Raw genomic sequence first — 17,046 nt, 5'->3', positions numbered from 1 at the left:
TGAATATTTATGAGTTTTTGACCTAAATCACAGCAGTGTCCATCTGTGAAGCATGTAGGCTGTCGAACATACACAACTGTTAGCCAATCATAGCAGTGGGCGTCTACAATCCATCACGCCTTTTCAAACAGAGTGTTTTGGTGAGGGGGGTCAAAACAGAACAGAAAACAGTCAATTACTGCTAAATTATGATGTTTTTGATGTTCAAATCTTGATAACATTATAAGTGGCACTCAGAGAACAGTATAACATAATAATAAACAAAAGCAGTTTATGACCCCTTTAAATATAATCACTATATTCTAATTGGCATAACAGCAACATTTAATACAAACATTAGTGGACTTTCATGTCTCTTAATTGCAATCTCAATACCACAGAAAACAGTATTACACTACTAATCATTTTCCTTTATTTAAAAAGCTATCAAGTATTCAGTATCATTTAAACAATGATGATTTAAGTTTTTACAAGACAAGTAAAGAGTCAGTAATGAAATAAATTAAACAAAAATAAGAAATAAGTAAAGGGAACTTAAAATAATTCGCAGTGTATTATCATTCACATATATATATTTATAAAGACTGGTTGGTAAGGTTTTTTAATGTTTTCTTTATTTTAATGCTTAAGATGTCTCTTATTCTCATCAAGGCTGCATTTATGTGATCAAACACAGTAAAAACAGTAATATTTTGAAATTTAAAAGAATATATATATATTTTTGATACACTTTAAAATATAATTTATTCCTGTTATGCAAAGCTGAATGTTCAGCATCATTACTCCAGTCTTCAGTGTCACATGATTTTTCAGAAATCATTCAATATGCTGATTTGCTGTTCAAGAAACATTTATTATTATTATTATCATCATCATCAATATTTAAAACAGTTGAGTACATTTTTTGATGAATAGAAATATCCAAAGCTCAGCATTTATCTTAAATAAAAAGCTTTTGTAACATTATACACTATACCATTTAAAAGCTTGAAGTCAGAATAATTGTTTTAGAAATTAATACTTTTATTTAGCAAGGATGCTTTAAATTGATCAAAAGTGATGAATTAGACATGTATAATGTTAAAGAAGATTTCTATTACAGATAAATGCTGTTCTTCTGAACTTTCTATTCATCAAAGAAACCTTAAAAAATTCTACTTAACTGTTTTCAACATAATAATAATAATAATAATAATAATAATACACTTTTTTTCGAGCAGCAAATCAGAATATTAGAATGATTTCTGAAGGATCATGTGACTGGAGTAATGATGCTAAAAATTCAGCTCTAACATCACAGGAATAAATTGTATTTTAAAATATATTCAAATAGAAAACAATTTTACTTCTTTAAAAAACATTAAAAATTTTACAGTTCGAAAACTTTTGACTGGTAGTGTATATGCTATACATATTCTATTCAATACAAATGTAACTCATTTATAGCAATATACAAGAAAAATATATATTTAGACAACCAAATCACACTCAAAAACCTAGTACACGGTGACAATCTTAAACTGAGCTGCTATGGCACATTTACAGTAGTAAAAATTTACATTTACAGTTTAACTAAATTTCAGCCTACAGCATGAATCCTCTCTAACCTAAGTGGACAAATAAAAAGCTACTCAATTCTAAAATTTGCCCCCTCTAAATCAATGTGTTGCATGATTACACCTCAGGATCAAAATATGGTGTAAACATACAATCTGCACTCACATTTCTTCAGCGACCAAATGAGGGGAATATCAGCAGTGTACACAAGGAAAATCTGTCACTGACAAAAATACACACTCATCATGATGGGCTATCATATGTTTGCAACTAACATTGTCCATCTTGATGAAAAAGGCCAAAAAGCATCTTGATTGTGTTAGCATAAGTGCCATAGGTATTCCCACCGAAACTTCCAGAGAAGAATTCACAATGACTGTACGTTGCTCTTGAGACTCGCTCTGTTTGATATGCTGTGGGAACAGCTGTCCTTGTGAATACCAACGAGTCCTCTACAAATTCTCATTCAGATAGGATCAAATCAAGCAGACAAAAAATAGCAAGGGGAGGAAAAGAAACAAGTACAACTGCACCAAATCAGCTCTTCACCACCCGGTAAGGAAATGAAAACATCCTCTTCTGCTTATCAATGTCATAACGATACACCATTTGCAAACACCTCTCCATCAAATTCAAAATGAACACTATTAATGAGCGTAATAATGGTGAATCAGATAAAGGCAGGATTTTGATGTAGTTTCAGGCAGACGAAGCCTCTTTAAGTGTGCTACGTCTTGAGAAAGACCCTTCCCATCTGCTGCGGGTCCCTGGCAGATGCCTGTTAGACAGGTAGTGTGCGGGCGTCTTTTCCCGTCTACTCCACCTTTCCTATTTTGCCAGGTGTGCTCAATGGAGCCTTCACTTTCCATTTGTCTGTGCATGAAGCTGGAGTGGCAGTGTGGGGCTCATCAGCATTCTGCCTCTCCAGTGGACCGTACCACTGCAAGACGACTGCAGGAATGCATAAGCAGAGACCAAGAAGGAAATTCAATTTGTTGGGATTATTATCAAAGATGAAATGTTCCGACAGCAGACAGCTTGGCTAAAAGTGGATGTAACAGACCTCCTCCAGGCCCGATGGGCTACGTTGATGAAACCGACCCCTTGCTTTTTCATTAGCTGCTGCTGCTTTCCTAATTTTTTCCTAAATTTTCAAACAGGAATGCAAACCCGACAGAGGGATGATGCAAAAATCCCCAGAAAATCCAAGGGGAAAAAATCTGTATGACTATGTTCTAACTTTTTTAACTCTAACTTTTGTATTAAGTACACAGTCTACAACTGCTCCTGTCTATTATGTTCTTAAAATTTTTCAGACAACATACTGACACGATGAACAGACAAAACGCTCATTGCTTTTTGGCCATGTACACTGTAGCTTCAAGAGTGACAATGGCATTTAAATATGGTTTAATAAAGCGCTAAGCCCCAAGAAGCTGTGGTTTACAGTGAATTTATAACAGCTAAGGGGCATTGTTAGGCACGACGTGAAGTGGAGTTTCTCAACATACATATTAGTAAAAACCGTATTCTTCCACCAAACAATGTAGTAATGCAACAAAGTGGTTGCCAAGCAACATTCAGAAGTAAATAAAGGAATCCAGTAAACAAGTTTCCGGAGGGCGCTACTGTAAGAAAGAACGTGGGTACAACTTCCGGTGATACTGCGGACATAGTATACCAATGGTATTTTGTGTGCTAATTAGCGAAGAGGCTAAGTGTTTTTTAGACCATTGTTCACTTTGTAAAGATGCACACCTTTATGAGAGATGTCATTACGTTCTTATAGACAACATATGCTTTTCGAATTTGTGTTCCCACATCATTAGCAAGTTTGGATCGCTAAATCTGGAATGACTGTTAACTAGTGAAATGACATTTGAACCGAGACATCAGAGCTTGTGTTAAAGGGCATGCCAGATGAAGCCTTGATTCGAGGCTTGTTAATGTAGAAATCCCTTTTGTAGAAGCCTCACTTTCTGTCCAGTCATGTGCGCGATTCACTTTGTGTGTCCTAATGTTCGACCCCCAGATCTTACTTTGCGAGTCCATTTTCATTGGGACTTTATTTAATAATTACATTTTTAAATACCCAGTCATACAAGTAATATGAATAATGCAAATTATTTCAGGAAAAATAAATGTATGCCATATGCAATTAATATATGTGTACATTATTCTTCTATTTCATCATATTGATATTCGTACTGGCATTTAATGGCACTGTTCAATGGGTAAATTAATTTATCAGAGTCAGAAATTCAACAAACAAACACACACACAGTTAGGCTTTTATTTGTGCATATAACATGGGCCGATCTATGGAAATTGTGGTAAATGCTTCTTCCGACGGAGCTTTAGTCTTTTGTTTGCTTTATTTTTTACTAACCATTAGATTGTGCAGTTTTCGACACTCTAGAAGCTTTGAATCTTTTCCTGAAACAGTCAAGAGGAAAGTCTCGGTGCTTCACAAGGTTTCATTTGCCCATCACTTCTGTCTACTGTTGAATGAATGAGTGTCACGTCCCGCTTGTTTACTATGAACGGGAAAACGCTCCCACTTTTGACGCAAGGCCTCATGGGGTGTATGAAACTTGTCGATATATTTGTACAGTGATTTACAACAGCTTCAAACATGGCTCAACCAATCAGAATCAAGGACCAGAACTAACCATTTTCATAAAAAAGCAATAAGCCCCGTAAAATTGTGGTTTACAGTGAATTTAAAAATGCTAAGGCGCATTGTAAAACCCCCTTAGCTGTTATAAATTCACTGTAAACCATGGCTTTACGGGGGTTATTGATTTTATAAAATGGTCATTCCATATACGTAGTAAGGTTTCACAACATAAAACAGAGCAAATAACGTGTAATGATATTAGTAAAAACAATATTCTTCCACCAAACAATGTAGTTCCTCAGAAACTGTTGTGGTTGCAAAAAGGGGTTGGCAAGCAACACTCAGAAGTAAACAAAGGTGTAGGTTTGTACAGTAATTAACAACAGCTTCAAACGTGGCTCAACCAATCAGAATCAAGGACCGAAACTATCCGTTTTATAATTATTATTTTGTATGTGCACGAAACAGATCTTACTCTTAAACTCAACCACTACTTTGCAGAGCACACTTTTGATGTCCATGTCCACTTTTTATACGCCATGTATATTAAGCATCTTCAGGCTTGTTGTTTAGGCCCAGAGTTAATAAAATAGCCAGGTGCAGGTCAATATTCTTTGGTATGTGGCTTATTTTCAAGACAAAGTTGGATTTTACTATGGAGTTTAGTAAGGGTTTGTTTTCTAGCAAGATCTGGCAACACTATTGAGACACTGGAAACACACATTGTGATTTTTGTGTACTGTACATACAGATAAGACATAACTCTGATACACATTTAAATATGTCATTAACAACTAGTTGTTCGGTTTGGTTCTGTAAACACTGCATACATTTTCTGTAAATGCAGTTGTCAATACCTGACTTTTTCGGGAGTCTTTTTTTAGTTGCAGAATTCATTTGCCACTCTTCGCAAAGACTAGCCCCCTTCGTTAATGTTTCTATGTCCGACAAGCCATGGCGCTCTGACATCACACAATATGTTTTCACACAGTGAAAGACAAGATGGAGCAGGTTATTTCCGGTATAAAAGTCTCAGCTTTAAAATTTTGTCATTTTGTAAAAAAATTCCAACAATAAATACCGTTTTCAGTTTTTTTTAATGTGGCGTGACAGAATGCTGTAGTTATAGCACAAACATGAAACACAAAGAACATCATAAGGTATCTTGTTTCAACCCCGGAAAGACATTAATACACACAATTTTTAAAGTCCACCAGCGTTAATCCATCTCCAGTCTAGTTTGTTTGTCAGACAAAATGGCTGATGCGGCGTTATGATTGGTCAGATCGCCTGTCAATCAAACTCGCTGCGAAGCTACACAGCCTTAATATATTCCTTTGTTTCTTTAATATGACTAAAATTTTAGCCAGTAACTTTACACACAATTTTACACTGTATGCTACGAAATACAGATAACTATTCATTTTGAGATGAAGAATTCCTCAATAAATAGAACTCTTGAGGAGTTATATCCTTTTACTGTAATCTAACTCTAGTCCTTTGAATTAGAGATAGATGATGACAAAAGCTTTTTAGAATCTAAAAATAGGCAGAAAACAAACATTCAGTAAATCTAAAATACTAAATTTAACTGGTAATTGTATTGCCCATTGAATTTTTTTCCTATTGTCACAACACTACAACTACCTCAAATATCCCACCAGCCATGAAAACCAAGCTTACTTTGCATTCCTTGTCAAATCAAGGACCCTCTGCAATCATTTGTAACGTCAGATAAGGAGCTAACAGCCTCCCGATGCTGGTTACTTCTGCACTCCATAGGAAATACGGGCCTGCCTTCTGACTCTTAACTCAATTACCTTTAAAAGGGCTCCTGGGAGCACTAGCCTGCTTTTTATCTGTCAGTCTGTCTGGGGGAGTAAAGCCCACACACTGACAATCAGAGTGGGCAAAACTAGCTCATTACCATCCATTTGATGAGCTGACTGTGAATCAAAGCGCTAGCCAGGGCTTTGAACCTGAGAGCACAGGCGCTTGACAAGATATGATACATCAACACATGAAGAAACATGCATGTGGAGTTAGTTAACAGTCAACTGCATATTGGTGCACAAGGCATCAAACTTTGCAAATTACAGTGATAATGACAGGAAATGTAAGATTTCAACTCAAGAACAGGGTTAAATGTTTTTAATAAGTGGTGTATGCTAGGGAAAGTGTCGTTATTGCTATTGCTCAAACTTGAAAACAACACGCAACCATGCAGCAATGTGCTAAAATGACTTAAATCACCTTAGCAACAGTCAATCAACCACCAAAGACACCCTAGCAACCATAAAGCAAACGGCAAAAACTAAAAATAGTGACCATCTAGCAACACTTTAGCAACCATCCAGCCTTGTAACTATATAGGAGCATGCTTAAAACTGCTGACAATCACCCAAGATAACCTAGCAACCATACAACAACATGATTAAAAACACTCTAAGAACACCTTAGTGACAACCTAGTAATGCCTTAGCAACCACCAAGTCCCAAGAAACCATACAGTAAAACCAATGAGAACACTTTTTAGAAACACCCTTCCAATCACTCAGGACACCCTAGCAACCATACAGTAATGTGATTAAAAAACACTTGAAGAAAATCTTTGTGTCAACCCAACACCTTAGCAACAACCACATCCCAAGACACCATAGAGTAAAACAACACTTTTGAGACCACTTAGAAATACCCTAACAACCCTAGCTCTAAGAAAACCTTAGTGGTCACTTAGCAACACCCTAGCAACCACCCAAATCCTATAAACTACAGAGATCATGCTAAAACCGCTGACAAAACTGTAGAAATCAACTAGAAACAAACTTGAAACCGTATAGCAACATGCTGAAACACTCCAAGAACACCTTAGTGACCACCTAGCAACACCTTAGCAACCACCCAGACCAGTTAAAGACCAGTTCGAAACAGTCTGCCAACCACCAAGAAATATATAGCTGCTGTTGGCGCCGATAGCCTTGTGGGCAGTGCGCTGACATATGGTGTAATTGCACTTCGGGTGTCCCGAGATCGAATCTTGCCTTGTGGACCTTTCCTGATCCCTCCCACTCACTTCCTGTCATATCTCCACTGTCCTGTCGTCGAAAAATGCCACAAAATAAATAAATAAATTTATGGCTGCAAGCAGCGATAACTGGGGTTCAGTGCTTTAAGGCATTTAAGCACATATGAAGACATTACATATTATTTAGCAACCTGAATCAATGATTTAAAAAAGCATTTTTGGCAAATCAAGGTAATTTACCATAGAAATATGATGGTCCGATCTTCCTCAAACGTTACATGCTTGTTTAAAATCACCTGTCGCATGTGGTCATTAGATTTCGTGAAGTTTTGAGTTTTCGTTTAGGCTTTATAGGCTTTTGGGTATATTTGGACAGGCCCCTTTTTTAAATAACCCCGTTATCGCTTTCCAAAGAGTAAATTTCAACATTTTTTTGATAATTATTGACCTAGACAGTCCAGAGAATTGTACTGGAGTTTTTTTTTCAGAAGAAAAAACCTAGGACTAGTTCGCGAAAGTATGTTTCTTACATCTTCTCAATCATTTAACAAACAATTTGATTGACAGCAGTGGTTCTAGAGTCAAAATTGTTTGGAATAAGGAGGACGAATATTGTGTGTATGTGTGAAAAACCACACAATACACAATCATTTCAGGCCCAAACAGGTTTAATTCCGAACAACCTCCGTTATCCATTTCTGATAGGTGCTCAAAGTTCATTTTTGAAATATGGAGAATCTTCCTGCAGTGTTTTGGCTCCGTTTTGGCGAAAAACCTAGGACTAGTTAGCAAACATATGTGTCCAAAATACCCGAAAATACTGTCAGCGATTTTGTACTTTTGATCACTATAGCGCCCCCGTCAGACCGATTGGGGCGAGCCTTGGTGACGTTATAGACAGTGTGAGTACCACCATCCCTCCAGTGCTACACTTTTGAACACTTTTCAGCTAAACGTTTGCATTTTCAGGCTCTCAAAATGTCATTTTCATGTTAATTAATGGCTAGAACATATACAAATTTCAGTTTTTAGTTGAAAACCATGTTTTTGTAACATATGAAGACCCTGCCAACCACCCAGAACACCCTAGCATCCACATTGCAATTTGTTAAAAACCACTAAGAATACCTTATTAACACCCTGACAACCAAACACAACCATTCAGAAATGTGCTAAAAAAAACAATTAACTTGCATTGTCAAGCATCATATTTCCTTCAGAATTTCATCAGAAACTAATGTAGTTTTTAATGATTTCTATTGGAATAACAGTTGAACTGTGAGGTTTAATTCCATCTTAATGTGAGATCACGATTAAATTAACAATAATTGCTCCTGAAACGATAAACGAAAGCATGATTCTCTTTAAGAATACCAATTAAAGCCTTATCTTCAAAGGTAGAAACTTTTAATCTAAAAATCAGTGCAGTAAGCTTGGTTCCGCATGTAGAGTGAAAGTTAAAGGCTTTTCTTGGCTGGATGGCACAGGATGATCATTCCTCTGCCTGACACTGTCTGACAGGCCAGACAGGGAGCAATCAACCCTGTCTACACATCACTGTGGAGACTAACACTCAGAGTCCAACACAGATGGACAGAGAGAAACACTGAGATTCACCCTCAATACTCACTCTGGGATGTGAAGGATCTCGTTCACTAGAGGAACCAAGTTCATCAACTCTGATTTGATGAGCTGAGTGAGCTTGATCAGATAAACACTATGATAAATGACATGCAAAACAGCTCCTCAACTAGCAATTGATCCTTTGCAAAGCCCCGCAAAGTTTTGGTAAAATTAACTTTCGATGGAGGAACAGTAATCTATCAGGTTTTATTAAAGGGCACCTACTATGCCCCTTTTTACAAGATGTAATATTGGTCTTGGGTGTCCCCAGAATGTGTCTGTGAAGTTTTAGCTCAAAATACCCCACAGATCATTTATTACAGCATGAAGAAAATGTCATTTTTCAGGCGTGTCTAAAAAAGAGCCGTTTTGGTGTGTATCACTTTAAATGCATATGAGCTGCATATTCCTTCACCGTCTTCAGAAGAGGGCGTAGCCCATGCATCTCTGCTTCGCATACCCACAGCAATAAACAGTCTGTAGAAACAACTTGACTGAAAACAAGAGAACCGGCCTTCAGCCGCGCACATAAGAGGCCAAACACACCGAAAATGGGACGAAACAGTACAATGCTACAGAACTCGTGCCACACTGACCTGTCATCTGCGACTGACTCGAGCGCAGGGAGGACGTGTTTGCTGGCACAATACACACAAATACGGTTAAAACGTTAGCTAAGCACTACAACAACATGAAGCTCACAGAGCAGTCTGTAATAAAATGATTTGCGCAGACATAAACATATTTAGGTAGATTTTGAGGGGCATTACCTTGAAAAATAAAAGTAATCTACTGTGTCCTCAAGACCCTTCTGTTCAGTCTTACATCCAAACACAGAACATCTGAATTGTTCACGAGACATTGTTGACCTTACAGCTGCTCAAGCGCGGAGAAAATGGAGAACAGCGTACAGCCCAACACAACTTGCTAAGAGTAAAAACTACGGCAATGCAGGACTGTCAATCATCGGACGTGGGCGGAGCCTAAACAATGTGACGTCACACTGCTTTTATGAGGGTATTTTAAGAATAAATGTGAATACATTAAGTATGCATTCAAATAATTAGACATGCTAAAACACAGAATTTGATAACAATAAAACATATGGTGAGAAAAAATAAAACATTTCATAGGGCCCTAAACATGTCATTTTTGTTAAACCTTTATTAAATTGATAAGAAATTGTATACGTTTTTAGAGTTTTCAAACTAAAATGGGGTCTGCAGCGTTTTCAAAAGTCTCAGTTTTCGTGGGTCAAAAATGCCGGAGTAGTGTAAATGACAGGTGTAACGCATAAAGTTATGCGTTTTAAAATGAACATGCACTAGTGTAAATGCAGCCTGATTCGGTTTAATGGAGATTAAAAAATAAGGAGTCGGTGGATTTTTAGCATTGTAGGGTGGTTGTGTTCACGTACTGCCAGCATACATTTATGTCCAAAATCCAAAGTGGATTTTGCATAATGGGTGCAGTTTATACCTTTATTTGTTTTCTGAACATGAATATAAGGTGTGGATTAATTGATAACAGAATTTGCATATTTGGGTAAAGAAAATTAACTTTTTAATGGAGTACTTAGTAGTGTCTCAATGGTCCATAAGAGATGTTTCCTCAACATTTTCTGCGACATTATATAAAAAAAACTCAATTGTTAACACAAAGTAAAACATGAATGTGACAAAGTCCAGATAATTTGGTCTTGGAAGATTTAGAGGATAAAATGTTTTCAACCATTTGGATGAAAAACGAATTCATACTGAGCTTTCAAGCGTTTGATTGCAAATTTTAGCACAATTTGAGAAATTGTTGTGATGTCTTTTGAACCTCCAGAAGAGGAAAACATGAGATTACTAGGTTTTTTCAAACAATTGCTCTCCATTCTCACTGCTGTGAGAAACAATTAATTCTTTGTTAGGCCTAAGAGTGAAACACTAAGAAAGAATAAGACACAGGCTGCAGTTCAACAGTATTTTTCACAAGTGCATGGACCTCAAAATAAAGTATAGCCTTACAGCAATTTCAATATTTCACTACTGACTGAAAGGCCACTTGGCACAGTGACAAACAAAAAGTTTAATTTAGCTAATACGAACTTCAGGAGCGAGTCTAGCTATTGCTAATGCGCTTTAGTGTTAATATTATTATTTCCACTTGGCCACTGAACGTAGGATTTAAACACACGTCGCCACAACCGCCTCGCTCTGCAGACATCAACAAACTCATAAAGGAACCGGCAGAAGAGGCTTCAAATGGAGGGTAATCACTCACAACAACAATTGCTCAAATGCGTGAAGCCGGCGTGATAATCAAAACACCCATCTCCCTCGGTGTCTATCATCCACATAAACAACTCAAAAATCATCAGCGTTTGAACATTCAGACATTAATAATGCAGCAAACCTTCCCTCGTCACATAGCGGGATCTCAAGGCCCATAATCATAAGCCCACTCACACACTCTCAATCCTCCACAACACTGAGGTCAGCTTGGACTCAGCAATCTCTAAGATGCTGCGGATTTCTCACACTCAACTCTTCAAAACCAACTAGTTTGTCCTACAGCTTATGGAATCAGGTTATCCGCTGAATACCAAACCAGCCATTTCCATTCCCAGCACTTAAAAGTACTGCAACTGTTCCGGTAAATCTTGAGGTATTTATCACACAGGATGTTTACAGACATGTGTATACGATTTAACGGCATATCACGGAAACCGCAGTGAACAAATAACATGTTTTATGATAGTTAAATCAGTATAATAAACATCTGAAGCACAAATATTTCCCATGAGACAGAGTAAATATGCTTTTATGCAACTATTGTGCCACTAAACACGACATGCAACTCAATATCGGTCTGTCACATCACTACAAAGGAATTTAAGCCTGTCCACCTCCCTGGACTATTACTATTAAAATCCAGAAATATTGGTATGGGAACTTGTTTTGGTGACCTTTTGTTCTGTGTAATGTTTATTTTCAAGGTTGGTTTCTTTGTTCACATCATGTGTTTGCTTAGCGTTCCCTCACTGATTGTTTCCAGGTGTGTGTCATTAATTATTCTCATTAAGTCATTAGGCCTTGTATATATTCCCTCATGTTTGCCTTGCTCTGTTTGTTGAGTCCTTGGCTTCCCATGCTTTAGGGCTCACGTTGGTGTATTTGGAATTCTCAGGCTAACTCTGCATTGCATTCTCTACTGCTGTAGCTGAGTGTTACATACAGAAAGATGATGACAGTGCCAAATCCATCTGCTGGATAAATATAAACCACTGAATTGCCCGGTGTGGAGGAACTCTTATGAAAGAAAAAAAAAAACAAGAAAATATATTTTTTTTATGTATAAATATAAGAAATTAAAGGATTAGTTCACTTCCAGAATAAACATTTCCTGATAATTTACTCACCTCCGTGTCATCCAAGATGTTGATGTCTTTCTTCAGCTGAAAAGAAATTAAGGTTTTTGAGGAATATATTCCAGGATTTTTCTTCTTATAGTGGGCTTCAATGGGAATAAATGGGTTGAAGGCCCAAAATGCAGTTGCATAGCAGCTTCAAAGGCAGCTGAGGAATAAGGGTCTTGTCTAACAAAAAAGTTGGTAATTTTCTAAAAAAAAATAAATAAATAAATAAAAATATGTATATGTATATACTTTTAAACCACAAATGCACTAGCTCGACTTCCTGCATTATGTAGTCAAGTGGGAAAGGTTACACATGATATAGATGGAAGTACCAACCCAGGCCGAACGTGCAAAATAAGTCCTTTACGAAAAAAGGGTTAAAATAAGATGTTGGATGATTTTGAAGTTAGAGGAGAAAATGAGATGGAGTTTTTCGCCCTACCCTACCTTTTTGAACCAGAGTACACAGACGAAGAACTAACTGGACAGGACTTTCCAGCATGATTACATAATGCGTGAAGTTGTAGACGCGCATCGTACAGCTAGTGCAAGACAAGCATTTGCGGTAAAAGTAGGGATGTAACGGTAGTGACCAAAAATATCACGATTATCATGCATGTTAAAATGTTCTGGAAATGTTCAAAAAATACTGACACATAAATTTTCACCAGGTTTTATATTTGAAATCGGTCACCTTTTGTTTGCATAAACACTAAAACAATAGCATTACCTATGATGTCCGGATTTTAAATGACAACATGACTGACAACAGTTTATCTAATAAAATGTGCAAAATGTTCAAATAAAGCTTTGAGAAACTTTAATAAAATGGTAACCTCACATTTCAGCCTTTACGCAAAGAAAAGGGTTAGGTCAAAATTAATAAATGATTATATGTATTTTATCTGCTCCATAAATGATTCTAGTACCTTATACAAATTGTTTAAATGAGTAGAATCCACATAAGCTTGTTTTTCATCAATTGTTCAAAATTTACAGCAGGCCATGCAAATTTGGTCCGTTTTAGCCAGACAAAAACTTCACACAAGCTGAACGTAAATGTAAGTATCTGTAAATCCACTCTCTGACACGAGGTGGGGTTTATGGAACAGCAAAGTTACAGCTGTTTCCGTAATCTCCGTGGACAAAGTAGCATTGTGATTAAAGGAGAAGTCCACTTCCAGAAGAAAAATTTACAGATAATGTACGGTGACCCTTGTCATCCAAGATGTTCATGTCTTTCTTTCTTTAGTCATAAGGAATTTCCAAAATGCAGTTTAAATGCGGCTTCAAACGATCCCAGCCTAGGAAGAAGTTATCTAGCGAAATGATCGGTTATTTTCATAAAATTAATACAATTTATATACTTTTTAAATGTCAAACGCTGTTCTTGAAAGAAAGACATGAACATCTTGGAGGACGAGGGGGTGAGTACATTATCTGTAAATTTTTCTTCTGGAAGTGGACTTCTCCTTTAAGAACACTATTAGGTATGACATGGAGCGAAGATGAACAGGTACATTCATTTAATTCGTTCATTCATATATTCATTTGTATAATTACCTCAGCACCCTTTTAAAACCTCCCAGCTTTCCGCCATGCTTCTCATACAAAACTACTCTGCATGCTGTGTGCACTTGAGACAGTTCTTTAAACTTTGCTTGATGATGAATAGTATTTATTTATCGTGAGTTGTTCAAATCACGGTAATCGAATATGGTTTTAATGATAATTAAAATATGAAACGGTAATACTAACCGTGGGGAATTTTATCATGATTTATCTTCAAACTGGTTATTGTTTCATCCCTAGGTAAAAGTATATAATTAATTTTTGATTTTTTTTAAATGACAAATTGTTTCACTAGATAAGACCATTATTTCTCAGCTGGGATCGTGTGGAGCCCTTTAAAGCTGCATTGAAACTGCAATTTGGACCTTCAACCTGTTGATCCACCTTGAAGTCCACTATACTGAGAAAAATCCTAGAATGTTTTCCTCAAAAACCTTAATTTCTTTTTGACTGAAGAAAGAAAGACATGAACATCTTGGATGACATGGGGGTGAGTAAATTATCAGGAAATTTTGATATGTTACGCTGTAACAATATTGCAAAACACCCACGACTGGTACATAATATTCTGTTCACTCACTATAGTGTGGCAAAAAGTTAATTTTGGACCTTGATCAGTGTGCACCTTTAAAACCTGGCCACTGTGTTGCCACATAACAGCACTATGTTGCTGTAGAAACGCAGCATGAATACCAGTCAGGTAACCTCTCATCAGATGCTGCTATGAGCCTCCCACATGTTTCGAGCTCACAGAAGCCTTCTGGATCAACGCCAAATATCCATAACTAAATAACCTTCAACTTCAGTGTCTGTAAGCGGAGTGGCACTCCGTGGGATCGGGAATGTAATGGCTTCAATGAAGCATCCGAGTGCAGAGGCGTCCTCATACGCGGTGATTGATAGGAGCTTAATTCAGTTTTACTGGCCTCTAATGATTCTTTTAAAGAATGAGATGGGCTAGGACAGCCCTGAAAAGTGATGGAGGCTCTTGTGAGGCGTTCCCGAGTAATGAATGCGCCCATTACGCAGTGTAACCAATGGCCGTGGAGTGTTTGGATGATCCACAAGGCATAAAACATTGAGCTCAACACGTTTTCTGTAATCACTGGTCATTTGCAGCCAGCAAGTGCTGGACCGCACTGCGGTTGCTTTCATTCAGCGCTACAGGGTTTGATTAGCTGCCTACTATTATTATTTCGCTATCTCCAGAGTGTTCACTCTTCTGCAACCTCGACATCAACTTGAAACCTTTGGTTTACATTTGCTACTTTAAGTGCCAGAAACTCTATAAACTGTTTGATGGAACAGTAACAGTATTTACTATATAATGGCAAAAATGTTTTGCTTGTTTTCTCTATTACTGAAAGCTTGACATTGGATGTTTTGAGGTGAAAACAAAGCTAATTTCTTCTTTCACGATTTAATTGAATTAAAGTAAACTGCATGCCTGGCACAGTACAAAAGAGAAAATGTACCTTAGCAAAATACACCCAATTAAAAGAATAATTAGAACCAGCTGACTGAACATAACCAGGCCTGATTACAACAGCTTTGCTCTGTATTAGCCTTCACCATTTGAGCTCCTCTAGTACATTCCGGTATGTTATGATCCGAGCAAGATCCTGAAGACATCAGATAAAGCTTCTTTGTATCTATATTGCAATCTGCAAAGCGTTATAAAAGACACTGCAGAATCACAGTGTGGGATGTATTCAGAAGAAGATAACTTGCTAACAAATTTTAATAATATGTTCCAGGGAGTTACAAAAGATCTTTAATCAAAGCCATGGTGCAAGAGTCTGTGAACATTTTCAACAATAGTGCGTATGATGCAACATATGCAGAATAAAATCCCTGACACTTTTGCATATGCACAAACAAATTGCACATGTGAATGTGAAAATGTGTCGAGTGATTTGAAAACATTCATCTTGTTTGGGTTAAAAGTTAAAGGGATAGTTCAGCCAAAAATGAAATTCTGTCATTAATTACTCACCCTCATGCCCTTCCAAACTTGTAAGACCTGTAAGACAAATTAAGATATTTTTAATGTAATCCGAGAACTTTCTGACCCTACACAGACAGCAAGGCAAACAGTGATGGGAATAACGTTAATTACTAATACTAATAATTATTAATGGTGTTATTTTTTTCAGTAACGAGTAATCAAACAAATTACTGTTTCCCTGTTACAGTTACTGACAATAAAATGAGGCGTTATAATGTATAATGTAATAATAATAATATTATTATTATTATTATTATTATTATTATTATTATTATTATTATTATTATTATTATTATTATTATTATTATTATTATTATTATTATTATATCATCTGAATGGATGTGCAGCGTACCTGCATTTGACGAACCATAAACTCTAGTGTGAAGGCACACGACTAACCGTCGCTTTGTCTCACACACACGCAAAGGAAGATACAGAACGAGAGAGTCTTATACAATTCAGAATTGACGCGCTACATGTAAACGATATTCTTTGCCGCATTTTCCTGTCAAAATAACGGAACTCCATTGGAATTCTTCAGCTTTTGAGAACTGCCGGTTTCTCCGGTAGTAGGCGGAACTAATGTGCAAACGGCAATCTCATTGGCTGGCGCTCACCTATCATCGCCCCTGTTTCGATTTCAGCAAATCAGTTTGAGCAAACGCAGACAGCGTGATTAATATTCATGAACCCAGCATATCATCAATCCTTAGTGCGTTTTATATTGTTATTAGTAGTAGAATTCGTAGTAGCTTTGTTATCTCAATAATACTATTTTAGTAGAAACACTTTTTTATAGAAACACTTAATTACAAACACCACCACCAGTCCTAAGTTCAGTCAATATGAAAAATATGCATTAATACATGATTATTCTAAAGTTCTAATTGCTAAAGTTAAATGCTAAATTATCATGTCATATTATAATATATATGCTTGACTTACAGATATTTAAAAAAAAAAAAAAAACATGCCATTAAGCTTTATATATCTTTATATATCTTTTGTGAACAAAGTGAACAAAAAATTAATTTCATTTAAATTTCATTCAACATATTTAATATTGGGGACATCCAAGTTATTTGAGATATTTGAACTTTTTTTTTTTTTTTTTAAGTAACAAGATTGTTACTTTCCCTGGTAATTAGTTACTTTTATAATAATGTTACTCCGTTACTAACTCTTCTTAGTAACTAGTAACTATAATTACTTTTTTAAGTAACATGCCCAACACTGAA

General features: G+C 36.5%; 1 protein-coding gene across 1 annotated transcript in view; it reads right to left on the bottom strand.

Moving 5' to 3' along the window:
• sdk1a (sidekick cell adhesion molecule 1a) overlaps nt 1-17,046 on the bottom strand; it is a 397,596-nt gene that overhangs the window by 228,574 nt on the left and 151,976 nt on the right. The window contains 1 exon segment of the mRNA XM_051103029.1: nt 15,797-15,823. Coding sequence (XP_050958986.1) covers nt 15,797-15,823 — 27 coding nt within the window.

This window comes from Labeo rohita, chromosome 3, assembly GCF_022985175.1.
Source record: "Labeo rohita strain BAU-BD-2019 chromosome 3, IGBB_LRoh.1.0, whole genome shotgun sequence".
Lineage (NCBI taxonomy): Eukaryota > Metazoa > Chordata > Actinopteri > Cypriniformes > Cyprinidae > Labeo > Labeo rohita.
The sequence above is the reverse complement of the archived record's forward strand: the minus strand, read 5'-3'. Positions and strand labels throughout refer to the sequence as shown.